General features: G+C 48.2%; 1 protein-coding gene across 1 annotated transcript; it reads right to left on the bottom strand.

Annotated features, from left to right (window-relative positions):
* Positions 1-7,137: 7,137 nt before the first annotated feature.
* LOC125394144 (P2Y purinoceptor 3-like) lies at positions 7,138-10,772 on the bottom strand. Its single transcript, XM_048424856.3, has 3 exons — positions 10,710-10,772; positions 9,536-10,639; positions 7,138-9,096 (listed from the first exon to the last, which is right to left on the bottom strand). The coding sequence occupies exons 1-3, from the start codon at positions 10,770-10,772 to the stop codon at positions 9,001-9,003; spliced, it is 1,263 nt and encodes a 420-aa protein (XP_048280813.2). The 3' UTR covers positions 7,138-9,000.
* Positions 10,773-12,660: the final 1,888 nt, after the last annotated feature.

Here is a 12,660-nt window from a genome sequence, read left to right as displayed (position 1 = left end):
TTTTGGGATTTAGACAGGGCCAAGAGTTAGAATTGCACTGATGGTAAGAAAATTTCATGAGGAAGAATATTCTTGCAGTCTGGATAAGTGTTACCAAGGTAACAGGAAATAATGCATGTATATTGATGGGTAAAGGGGAATGATGCATGCATATAAGATAAAGGGGAATAATGCATGCATATGGGGTAAAGGGAAATAATAATGCATGCATATGGGGTAAAGGGAAATAATGCATGCATATGGGGTAAAGGGAAACAATGCATAGATTTCTTGGTCTTGGTTTGCAGTGGAAGCTACTTGCAAGCTGTTGATGATTCTAGAACGTGTTGCCTGCAGCTGCAGACACCTTAGCATCTTTTAGTGTTCATGATGCTCCACGGGGGGATCTCTAACTTAGGCCCTGAACAGTAATTTTTCTACTGTGCGGCTGAGGAGGAAAGTGCTGGGGTTTTGTAAGTAACACTGGAGTTCTCACCTTGAGCAGACAGCCTAACTTCTCCAGCTTGCTTTTACTCTCTAGAGTACTGGCTGAGCGTCTGGCCAGGCGCTGTGCACACACCTGTGGTTGTTCTTCATCAGTATCATACCTTGGGACCTGCACATCCTTCTCTTTCTGATCCTAGTGTCTACCCTTCTGACCAGTTTTGACAGGAAACAAATTGGTTAATGAGATTCGGTGAAGCAGGACTTTTCATTTGGGACGGCCATGTTGCAGGAGTTTGTCTTTTGAAGTGGGTTTGATGGCTGTCTCCAGGTGGCTCTTTGTGTTTCCGTTTCCTGAAAAATAAAATTGATTTCGTTCCTTGTTGCACCTCCATTTTTGAAGTTTCATTCTGAGTTGAATTTGAGAAGCGGGGCTTTACTGTGTAGCCCCATCTGGCCTGGAACTTCAACAATCTTCTTATCCACCTTACCAAGTGCTGGGGATGTGAACCAGAGCCATCACACCTGACCCATATTTTCTGACACATAAAAAAGTGTCTGTATTTATGTCCATATGATGTTTTGAGGCTTGTATGTTCAAATCAGAACTGTCTTAGGGTTCCCATTGTTGTGGTCAACACCGTGACCCAAAGCAACTCATGGAGGAAAGAGTTTATTCCATGTTACAGCTGGTAGTCACCCATCCAGAGAAGTCAGAAGTCAGAGAAATCAGAGAACTTATGCAGAGGCCATTGAAGAGCTCAGCCTGCTTTCTCTTAGCACCCAGGTCTATCAGCCCAGGGGTGGCACAGACCGAAGTGAATTGGACCCTCCCACATCCATCATTAATCAGGCTTAACCACAGGCCAATCTGTTGGAGCCCCTTTTCTCAACTGAGATTTTTTTTTCTTCCAAAGTGACTAGCTTGTGTCTAATGGACATAAAATTAGCAAATACAAGAGCATAATGTTCTCTTTAATTATAATTTCTTTACAGCTAAAAATACTGAAGATCTTTTTAGCTCACATTTATTCGTTTGTTTATTCATTTATTTAGTTTATTGACGCTGAGTCTCACCTGTAACCCTGGTTGGCCTGGAGCTCACCATTGTAGATCAACCTGACCTCAAACTCACAAAGATTTGCCACCCTCTGCATCCTGAGTGCTGGTATTAAAGGCACACGGCAGCATTGCTGCTTCATTTGAGTTAAAATGCACGACACATTATTGTCACTTATAGTCAGTCACCCTGTCATGCATGGGCTTTTGTGCCTTTGTTCATTCATGGGATCATTGAATAGAAGGCGTGTGGCTACCAAAGTTTCTTCCCTTCTCTCCTGGCGATTAGCAGGGCCATGTGACCTCCGACTTCCCGACTTCCTGGAGACTCTGCACTAGCTCTGGCTTGAGGGGATAACCTAGCTAGAACCTGGTTCTCTTTGTTATGGTGATTCCACTTGTATTCAAGGTCTTAGCAGAGGGCCCACACCTGCCTCCCCTAGCTGACCCTGCCTGAGGGGCCGGGAAGCTTTAATCTTCTCATCCTGCTCCTGGATGGGAGGAGGCTTTGCATTTTCGATTCTTCTAGCCCACTGGTATAAATATCTGACTTGAGTTTAATAAAGTTGCCATTTACTCTTGTAGATGAGCCAGGTCTCTTTTGTCTGTGTCTCTTTTTCAACCCTCAGGACAATCGTCCCTTCTCGTGGGCCCGAATTCAGGAAGCACGCAGCCTGGGTCAGGCGTGGGTATCCATTGGAAGTGCAGACTCTTACAAAGGCGTTTTCCTAGAGCTGGTGATTCAGGGATCTGGAGGACATGGGCTGTCTTGCGGTGAGTGGTGGTCCCAGGCATAGGTCAGCAGTGCAGAGACTGACATTTGATACGTGTTATCACAGAGCATTGTCTTTGGACTAACGGTTTAGAGAGCTTGGAAGCGCTAAGATTTCCAGACCATATGGCCTTTGAGCCCCACTGCATAGGAGGAGTTGGCTGATTCATTTAGGTGGAGAAGGGGCAGAGTTAAGGGTGAGTAGGAGAGGGAGGCTTGGCACTAAGGCTGAGCAATCCTGCTAGGCAGTGAAAATGAGACGCTGTATAGAAAAGTTTGGGTTGAAAGGTTGGTGTAAGACAGAGGGCTGAAGGCCTCTTGTCCATATTCAATAAAGGGTCAGCCGTGAAAAGTTCAATAGAGGCCTCAATACCTGGTCTAAGAAAGACCACAAACTGGGACCACTCAGGCACCACCCAGGAACAAACCGTCTAAGGGGAAAGTGCCTAACGTTCCAAAGGAAAGTCCCAATGTTCCAACCATTGTAGATAGGATCACCTGATCTCACCAGGACACCACTAGACAAATGTCAGCCAATCAGTCCTAAACCTTCAAAATCCCTCATCCAACTTCTGCTATTATAAAATCCCCACCCCAACTGAGCTCAAGGCTCTGTTTGTTTCAATGCATTGAACCCATGGAGAGTCCGAGTTTGAACTTGAATTAGAATAAAGGCTCTTTGCTTTTACATACGGGACTCGGTCTCCTTGTTGGTTTTTCGGGGACTCAGTGAACTTGGCATAACATTCAGCATTGTGGTCTTCAGAGCTCTGGGAAGAATTTTATGCTGGGGATTGCCAAGACTTAATTTTCATTTTAGGACAACTGGAAGCAGTAAGAGGGGAGTGAATCATTGTTAGAGGGAACAAATTTGGAGGCAGGGGCATGGTTAATAGGTTGTGGAGGCAGGGGAATGGTTAATAGGTTGTAGAGGCAGGGGCATGGTTAATAGGTTGTGGAGGCAGGGGAATGGTTAATAGGTTGTAGAGGCAGGGGCATGGTTAATAGGTTGTGGAGACAGAGGCATGGTTAAGAATACTGGACAGATGATAGTTCACGTACTTCAGCAGGGGCAGGATGCAACGGAGAGAGATCCTGGCTATAGCTGGGAGGTCCAGCTGAAGGTCTGGCCATTTGGGGAGGTGAGGTGGGAAAGAAAGGCTCAAATGAAGGTCACCTTCCAGATTTCTAGCTTGAACAGAAGGTGCTGTCCTTTAACCAATGAGACCACAGGATGGAGCTGCAGTTTGGGAGGCAAATGGGTTCAGCACTAGTTTCAGGGAGCTTGCAGTCAGTAGCCAAGTTATCACGTTGAGTGAATATGATGGGCCGGTGTCCAAGGGGGACAAAGTTTATGTTTGGGAACCGACAGGGAGGCAGTGAGCCGATCCAGGCAGAGATCAAGGTAGGTGAAGGGATGGGAAGGTCACAGTCCTAAGGGCAGGAGGTTGGAAAACAGGAAGCAGAACAATTGGTAGAAGCCAAAGAACTAGCTGAAGCGAGTAAGAAGGGAAAAACAGCACAGAAAAGTCAAACATGGGTCGATGGGATTCGTTCATTGTAACTGGCAGGTCATTAGTGTGTAGTTGAAGCAGTTGGGGAATGGGGGGCGGGGACAAGCAGCGGCAGCCAGAGAGAAAGATTTAAATTATGGTATCAGGGTAGAGTTTCGACAGAAAGCGTAGCCTACCCCTGTAAGAAATGAGGCCATAAAAAGGAAGACAGAAGGAGCCTTCAGTGTGGCTGCATTGCTTGGCGGGCTAACGCTTTCTAAAGGTCTTTTGCCTGATGCGTTCTTCTGCTTGCCGAGTGGCGCAGTCTCAGACGCTGCGATCCTTTAATTTCCTGGAAGTGACACTTTTTGCTTCGTGTTTGTGATTTAAGCACCATAAACATGCCCAGCTACAGCTTGCTTTGAGAGCGTAAGTTCTGCTTCTGCGCCTGGGATTCCTCATGAAGCCCTTACCTTTGAAGTAGTTTGGTACTACAAGCCCATAACAACCCCCCATGCTGGGAAATTGAAACCCTTAAGAGATTTGGCTTGTTTATAAGAAAGTAAAAGATGAGAACCCACAAGTTGACAAGCCCAGGCTGTGCTTAATTGCAAGTGATTCTTTTCTCCCAAGAATTTCCTCATTTTGCTGTCTTCGGAATACAGATTACAAAGCAAAACTGAGACTGTGTATCCTAGGTTTTTTAAGAATCGAAACTCTTGGGCATTATTGTTTGAGTCTAAAATACCCCCCCCCCCCAGAAGCTAATGCACTCTTGTGAGTGCTGGCCCCCAGCGGAGGCACTATTTTGAGATGTTTTGGAAACTTTGAGAGGTGGGATCCACCTGCAGAAGTAGGTGTTGGTTGAGGCAGGAGGAGGGGCGTGGCCTTGGGAGACTCTGTTACCCCTTCACTCACTTTTCGTTGCATCCTCTGCTTCCTGGCAGGCTGTGACATGAAGTACCCTGCTCCAGTGTGCCCTCCCCGCCACGAGGGACGGAAACTTCCACAGCCTGAGCCAATAAATGGCACTTCTGAGGAAGGAGTGAAGGAAAGAACAGAAGACCCGGGATAAACTGCAACTCCGGACTGCAAGGCGGGGGTCGGAGTTGCCATTGGATGACACAGCATAGGACTACCACACGCGTGAAGAGTTCGAAGACCGAAGTCGAGGTCGTCATGTGAATCTAGTAAAACAGAACAGGTGTCGGCAAAGAGCTCAGAGCCCTGGTGATGCTGGTTACGTCAGCAGGGCCTCTCCTTTCTTCACCCCTCCCCTCACTTAAGGTGCTCCTCACCCCCTGCCCACTACTAGAGGCATGTGCTATCATTTTAAGGTCACTGGCTGTTCACACAGAGCTGGTTTAAGTCTGAACTCTCCCTCGCAAGCCCAGTCCCGTTCCCTTCTTCCATCTGCCCTCCCTTGGCACTTCAGAGTGTCTGCTTTGTGCTGGCTGTTGCCTGTCTTTTTGTTTCCCCAGAGAGACTCTCAAATCCCAGGTTGGATTTGAACTTATTATACAGCTGAGGATAACCTGGAGGTTCTGATCTTCCTGCCTCTAACTTTTAAGTGCAGGTGCTAGGATTACAAGCACATGCCCAGTTTATGTGGTGCTGGGGAGAGACCCAGGTGGTCACGCAGAGGCGGCAAATAGCCTATCAACTGAGCCACATCTCCGGTAATTCTTGTGATACTTGAAGCTCATAGTCATTTTCCTGTTTCTCTTCCCATGAGGTCAAAGCCACTGTTTTATTTCTTTTTATGCTTTCCAGTGTATTTTAAACATTTTAATTCTGTCCGTGCCACCTTCGTTCTGCCCGTTGTCTGGGCGCTTAGATCCCTGCTATGGCCTCCTGATATTCATCATTTCCATCTTCCTCCTCTGCGTTCTCAGCATCCTCCTTGCTTCCTCTCTGGTCCGGTTGCAATGTTGTGTCCTACGGATTGAAAAGCTGTGTTCTACGGATTGAAAACAGAGTCTTGGGGGGATGGAAAGAGACCCAAGATGAAAAAGATGTGCATCAACTCCAAGGTGGAGTCAGCAGTCAAGAATGCTGTGAGGGCAGCTGGAGGAACTGGAGTCCATCATCTGTGGGAAGGGAAAGCTGTTCTCTCTGGATACAGAGCTAGAGAGCAGGCTCAGGAAAATGGTGGCGGGGGATGGAATTCTCACTTTCAGAGGCACGGTGGAGGTGCGGGTGAAATAGTATATGGGGAAGGCTTGTAGTGGGGCTGGCAGACCAGCCTGGGAGCGCTGGGTATTTCTCTACAGAGCATCTATGGCAGAAATAGGGAAAGGGATGTGTCAAAAGTAATTTCTTTTCTTTGAGGCATTTCTCATGTATTCCTGGCTGGCCTCGAACTTGATGTTAAAGGGGACCTTGAACTCCCAATCCTCCTAGGCCCAATGCCTGGAATTGCAGGCTTGCTCCATGGTGTTCAGTGCGGTGCTGAGGATAAAACTCAGGGTTCCGTACTTATTAGGCAAGCATTATACCAACTGAGCTTTATCTCCAGCTCCCAGATACTTTAAATGTGTGTGTGTGTGTGTGTGTGTGTGTGTGTGTGTGTGTGTGTGTATGCGCGCGCGCGCGGTGCGTGCCTGTGTACGGCACATATGTGTAAATATATCATCATGGTGTGACATGGTGGCATGCAGGCAGACACGGTGCTGGAAAAATATTCATCCCAGTGACTTTCAGGCAACAGGAAATGGTCTGTCTCACTGGGCGTGGCTTGAGTCTCAGTTTTTGGAAATCTGAACTCAGGTCTGCACAACCTGGTCAGAACATGCTTGACCCACTGAGGCGGTTCGGAAGCCCCTTGGAAATACTGTTTTTAAACAAAGCTGCAAGTGCTGGGAGGATGGCTTTGAAGGGAAGAAAAACCAATTTAAGAGACCTGGCAGGACTCTGGCTGTGACTAATTTTCCTCAGATTGCTCTGCTCAGGTGCAGTGGGCAGTTCTGCACACCTTGATATGCCATGCTTCTGTTGACTTTGGAAGTCTCCACTGCCGCACTTCAGCCGGCTCTTCCGGCCACGTCTCTAACTCCCTGTTAGGAGTCAACTGATGATCTTGGACAGACTGGATTTACTCATCAGGATTGCATTTCCTCTTTTCTTTGCTGCTTGGGAGAGTATTTAGACTGAAATCACATTTGACTTTCATCATATGCACAGCCCCTCCTCTCAGCTGGGCTGCTCCCGCCCGCCCCCTGAAAACCTCGGTCACACGGGTCTCTGTTTGGTAATGAACAGCTGACAGGGTTCTCTGTAGTTGCCTCCACGGTTAATTAGAGTTCACACGTTACTTGCATGTTTTTACATTTTATTTCTCCCATGGCTTATCTATCTCCCCCTGAAGGACCGGGGTCATGATCAGCAGTCTTGGTGGCCACGGTCATTTTCATCCATTATAGCTCTAATTATGGTCTTTTCAGCGTGATACTTGCTGACCTTCAATTTTACTTTTAACCTGTTCAAACCACTGGACTGACTGCAGAAGGTGGCAAGGAGCCAAAAGCTAAGGGACTTGAGGGTCCTGGATTTCCCTGCAGAGCCAGGCACACTCAGGAGGGACATTTGACCTTGCTTTCCTTGTGTCAGGGGTTGTCACTAGTCATGAAGGATGTGTAGAACACACCGCTGTGTTAGAGGATTTGCAGCTTCATCACAGTGAGAGCAGACTGATTTGATTCTAGTGTCTGGAGACATGATTCCAGGAAAACCAAGGGTGTGGGGTCAACTAAGACATTTCTCACCGCACAAGTAAGACACATATGGATGTTTGTGCTTTTCTGTTAGGTAGGTAAACAAACTCGGCAGAAACAAAACCAGCTCTACAGATGACAGCAAGCACAAGGGTTAAGCCAGGGCTTCACAGCAGGAAAAACGTTGCCAAGGGGAGTGAACACGCTCTTGAGATGAAGGCAGTGAGTGCTGAGTATCCTAAGGGAGGGTTCTTCCTGCCGATAGGGTTGGAACGACTGTGGGTGTTAGATAGTAGTCTGCTGTGACAGGGGATGGCTCCAGACTTTCATTGGGGCCCTGCTGCTCTAATTCTGCAGGGATGTGGCCATGTGTAAATGTAAGCAGTGAGAACTGGAACTATTAGGTTAGCTGAATCTTCCCTATGTGCTGTGCAAAGAGAGAGAGAACATGTGAAAAGAATAAAGTTTTAAGCTCTCTCCGTTATTATAGAAACATTTGCCCATGGAAAACAGCCTACCCACTAATTAGGAAGCATCCTTGCCTGTTCATTAGACCAATTAACCTGAGAAATTCTTTGAAGCAACACTTAATCTTGAGCTAATTATTGGTGGCCTTGAAAGCAATAAGCTGTACTTTCAGAATGAAACTTCATAATTCAGACATATGCGTGGTCTCCTACAGACATTTCCCGTAATTAGAGTGGCATTGTAAAGGGAGGTTGGTTTTTATGAAAATGATTTTTTCACCCCTTCCTGGAGAGATTGTCATAAATTATTAGTTCAGAAAGGTCTTAGGGGGGTTGTATTGTTTAAAATAAAGTTTCTTTTGTATGTGTGTGTGTCAAAGCTATTTATTTTTACTGTTTAAGACCTTAAATAATTAAAAAAAATTAATTCATAGGCAAGGTTGAGAGAGTAATACATTATATATGTGTGTGAAATTATCAAAGAAGAAAACTAATGTGTTATGTGAACTGTGTAAAAACTAAAAATTAGAAAATGGAGATTGTATGTGAATGTGTGTGTGTATGTGTGTATGTGTTGTCGTGAATGGAAGCCTTATGCTTGAATAAAAATAAGAGACACCTTCTTCAGACAGATCCCGGGCTCCATATCTTCCATCTTATCTGGAGGATCCTTTCCTGAGGGAGCCGCTGTTAAGCAATGTAATGAAAAGCATAGAAGGCAGACTCCATGATCTGTCAATAGCCAACCATGGGAAGGAGCCGGATGACCGTCGGGGACAGACTGTGCTGTTGAACACTTGGACAGTCCTAGGCTTGACATGTAGGCTCACAGGCTTCAAGGGCCCCTGCCTTGCATGCAGCCTTTCTTCAATTATGATCTGGGTGGGTGGTCTCCAGTGGGTGAACTTGCCAAAAACCTAGTGTGTGTGTGTGTGTGTGTGTGTGTGTGTGTGTGTGTGTGTTGGCAAAAAACAGGCCAATAGCATCATTTCTCAGGGCCGCTGAGGCTTAGATGTCCTGCCCGATTACACGGTAAGGGCTTCACTCTCTCCACCCTCCACTCCCTCATTCGCTCAGCCTCTGTCTCCTGAGCAGCCCTCTGTGGGGCTCTGCTGTAGAGACCGGGGCTGGGAGTCAGCAGTAAGACGAGGTCCTTCTTTTGTGGGAACCTGTGAACCAATGGGATAAGACATGTCAGAAATAAGTCAATGAGTGAACAAGTCCAGGTGTTCAGAAATCCTCCCCAGACCATAGGTCAGGGAAGGAAGAGAGTGGTTAGGTTATGGTGAGAGACCAGCGTGAGCTGGGGCGGGGGGATGCAGCAGAGGCTTCTGGGATGCTGACTTTTGAACTGAGACCGCAATGGCAATATATCAATGTCTGGTCTCCTTTGCTTTGGTGGCTTTCTCAATAGTTTTATTTTCAAACCTCTCGCCATTTCTATTAAGCCCTTCCTACCAGCACCCCTGTAGAAAGGTTTCTGCTCCTCTCCCACTAACCAGTTCCATTCTGGGTCCAGCTCTCTCTTTCCAGACTTCATCCTGGCAGTGCCCAGATCTGCCTAGCCCTAGGTGCCCCTTCCACAACACCGGTGGGATGCTCACCCACCTTGTTCTGTCTCAGCTTCTGGAAGAGTTGGGCTCTGTTGTTGCCCCGTGACAGGAAGTACAGGATGGGATTGAGGCAGCTGCTCATGCTGGCCAGGGGTCTGCAGATCTTGTAGGCTAAGCTGGCTGCCGATAGGAGTTCGCAGTCCCGTGAGTTCCGGAACCGGGTGACGAAGTAGAAGAATCGGGCAATGTGATAGGGCACAAAACAGAGGGCGAAGAGGCTGCACACCAGCAGGATGGTCCGAATGGACTTGGCACGGGCCAAGTAGCCTGCCTCTGGGAGATTCTCCACTGGAGAAGTCAGGCTCCTGACCATCAGAGAGTAACACACCAGAATGATCAAGGAGGGGAAGAGGAAGCCAGAGAATGTCAGAACCACGCCGTAGGCGAAGAAGCGATCGAAATTCTCTGGGCTGGTTGTGTCGTAGCAGATCGCCCGGCCATTTACATACTTCGTGCGGGAGTACACCAGTGTGGGGAGGAGTTGGAGGACCACCAGGGTCCAGGTGGCAGCAGCTGTTTGCCAGGCACGCCGGCGAGTCCGGTAAGGCAGCGAGCTCAGCGGGTGGCACACACCTAGGAAGCGGTGCACAGAGATGCAGGTCAGCAGCAGGATGTTGCTGTAGAGGTTGGTGTAAAACAGGAATCGCACTAGCCTGCATAGCATCTCCCCAAATAACCAGGTGTCGCTCATCAAGTAGGTGACGACGAGGAAAGGCAGGCTCAGCAAATAAAGCAGGTCGGCCACCATCAGGTTCATCAGATAGATGGTGGCGCAGCTCCAGGGCTTGGTTTGGCAGCAGGAGAGCCAGACGACAGCCCCATTGAGGACCAGCCCCAGGATGAAGATGAGGCTGTAGGTTATCGGAAGGTAGACTTGCTTGTACCTCTCTGAGACGTAGCAGGCATTCTGCTCCTTTGAGGCGTTCAGGTCTGGCTTCTTAATCTCTAAGGAGGCTTCCTCTGAGTCCGCCTCTAGTTCTCTTTCTTCTGGGAGGAAAGTCCAGTTCAACATCAGGACCTCAGCTGGGTGCTGACCTCCGCTGACCTGGCGTTCAGCTTTGCTCCCAATCGCAGAGCCCTTACTTGAGCAGAACCTGCTCTAGGTGGAAGAAGAATTAAACCCAATCTCAAGCTGAGCTCCAAATGTCTGGGGGCTCAGGGGTCTTTACCTTGCTTCGTCTTGTCTCTGTGTTGGCAGAATTGTACCAGGGGCTGGAAGACAGCACTGTCATTTAAATAGGACCTAGAGAAATGCTAGTTATGTGCCCGCGCCCCCGCCCTCCACTTGCTAGAACCCTTTGCATAGACTCAGTATCTCTCTCGGGGGAGACATTTTCCATCTGAGAGGACGGTGTGCCCAGGGGTGATTTTGTACTGCCCACAATCTGGTGCTAGCCAGGATACCGTGGTGGTGCAGAAAGTGACCCGTGAGGTTTCAGGAGGATTAGGGAAAACAGAGGTTTTGCCTATAGGCTCTATGGGAGGATTTTGATTTGTTTCTCTTTCGGGATTTATTAACTGCCTGTTTGAATACTGAGAATGATTTGCTTACTAGCCATCAACCTCCTGAACATTTGAGAAAACAACTTTGAGCTCTGAAGCCAGGTGCAGTTTCTTCCTTATTGCTATTCAGGCTGACGAAACAGGCCCAAAGGATGGGCCCTGGTGGCAACAGAGACTGTGTGTATGTCTCTCTCTCACTCTATCTCTGTCTCTATCTCTGTCTCTGTCTCTGTCTCTCTCTCTGTGTGTGTGTGTGAGAGAGAGAGAGAGAGAGAGAGGGAGAGAGAGAGAGAGAGAGAGAGAGAGAGAGAGAGAGAGAGCGCCTGTGAGCCTGAAGGTTTCTGTCAGTGTAGGTAAGTCAATGTGTGGTCAGCCAATTAGCATGAAGCCCAGGGGCTTGAAACATGTCTAATCTCAAGCCTTAACAATCAATACTTAATATTAAGAAAGACAGTTGAAATAAGGACTGGGATAGAGCTAGTGTGGCGGTGTATACTTAGGTTCACGCTAGAAGGGAGGCCTAGGCAAGATCAGATGGACCCAAGAGTCTGAGGCCAAACTGGGCAATATGACAAGACAAACAAACCAAACCGCAGTGAAAAGTAAAGCACAGCCCAGCAAGAGAGAAAAGCTTAAGGTGATGGCTCGGTGACTCCATTGACTGCTGACAACTGTACTGTGAAGAGCTTTATTCGCAAAGAAAGCAATAGGATTTAGGCTGAGGAGAGAGCCAAGCGGGTAAGCTCCGGCTATGCAAGCTTGAGGACCTGAATTTGATTCCCACATCCAAACAAAAGTCAGACAAGGTGACACCCACTTACAGTCCCAATGTTGGGGAGGTGGAGACAGGAGGAGGGCCCCTGGGACTGGCAAGCCAGTCTAGCCTACTTGATGTGTTCCTGCCCAGATGGAGATCTCATTTCTGTGAACAAGGTAGAATGTCAAGCCACCTGTGGCACTCAAGTTAACTTCTGGCCTCCGCAAGCATTCGTGCAGGTGTGCATACACACGTGCGCAATCACACACGCACACACGCACGCACGCGCGCGCACACACACACACACACACACACGAAGACACAACCTTTGCTCTCTCCAGGATCTCACACCTTAGTGGGGAAGTTAGAAATAGACACACCTAGAACTGAAAAGTGGTCACCAAGGCTGTGGCAACGTGGTAGGATATAGCTACTGAGGGCACTGAGTGAGGCTTCTTAAAACAGGCAGCATTTGAACTTTCAGAAGAGAAAGAAGCAAGAGCCTGCTCTGCAGAAGGTGAGCAGCATGGGGGCAGGATGAGCTGGCAAGCCCTGTGGGTAGCTTGTGGCCGCAGATGGCAGGGTCTGCCCTGGGGACGATGCGTCTGTGAGGAGGGAGATTTCCAAGCTGCAGCAGTGATGGAGTAAGGCTAGTGATGGCTCATCCTGGGTGTGCACTGACGGGTTAAAGGGCACCCAGAGTGCCCATAGAACACAGTTGGAGTTTTGTCTGAGAAAGCGCTTTCAGATGGAACTGCATTTGAATCGGTGGACCAATTACGGAAGATCCATCACCCAATGTGGCACCATCCAATTGGCTGAGGGACCAGACAGGACAAAAAAGCAGAGACATGGGACAT

The sequence above is a fragment of the Myodes glareolus genome, chromosome 20 (assembly GCF_982192425.1).
Source record: "Myodes glareolus chromosome 20, mMyoGla1.1, whole genome shotgun sequence".
NCBI classification, from domain to species: Eukaryota; Metazoa; Chordata; class Mammalia; order Rodentia; family Cricetidae; genus Myodes; species Myodes glareolus.
This window is presented reverse-complemented; position numbering and strand designations above follow the sequence as displayed.

Coding starts and splice junctions, on each gene's coding strand:
- LOC125394144 (XM_048424856.3), bottom strand. CDS start 10,772: ATGACAGTGCTGTCTTCCAGCCCCTGGTACAATTCTGCCAACACAGAG. Junction 10,640..10,709: donor CAGAGACAAGACGAAGCAAG/GTAAAGACCCCT, acceptor TCTTCCACCTAG/AGCAGGTTCTGCTCAAGTAA. Junction 9,097..9,535: donor AGAAGCTGAGACAGAACAAG/GTGGGTGAGCAT, acceptor ATTGGTTCACAG/GTTCCCACAAAAGAAGGACC.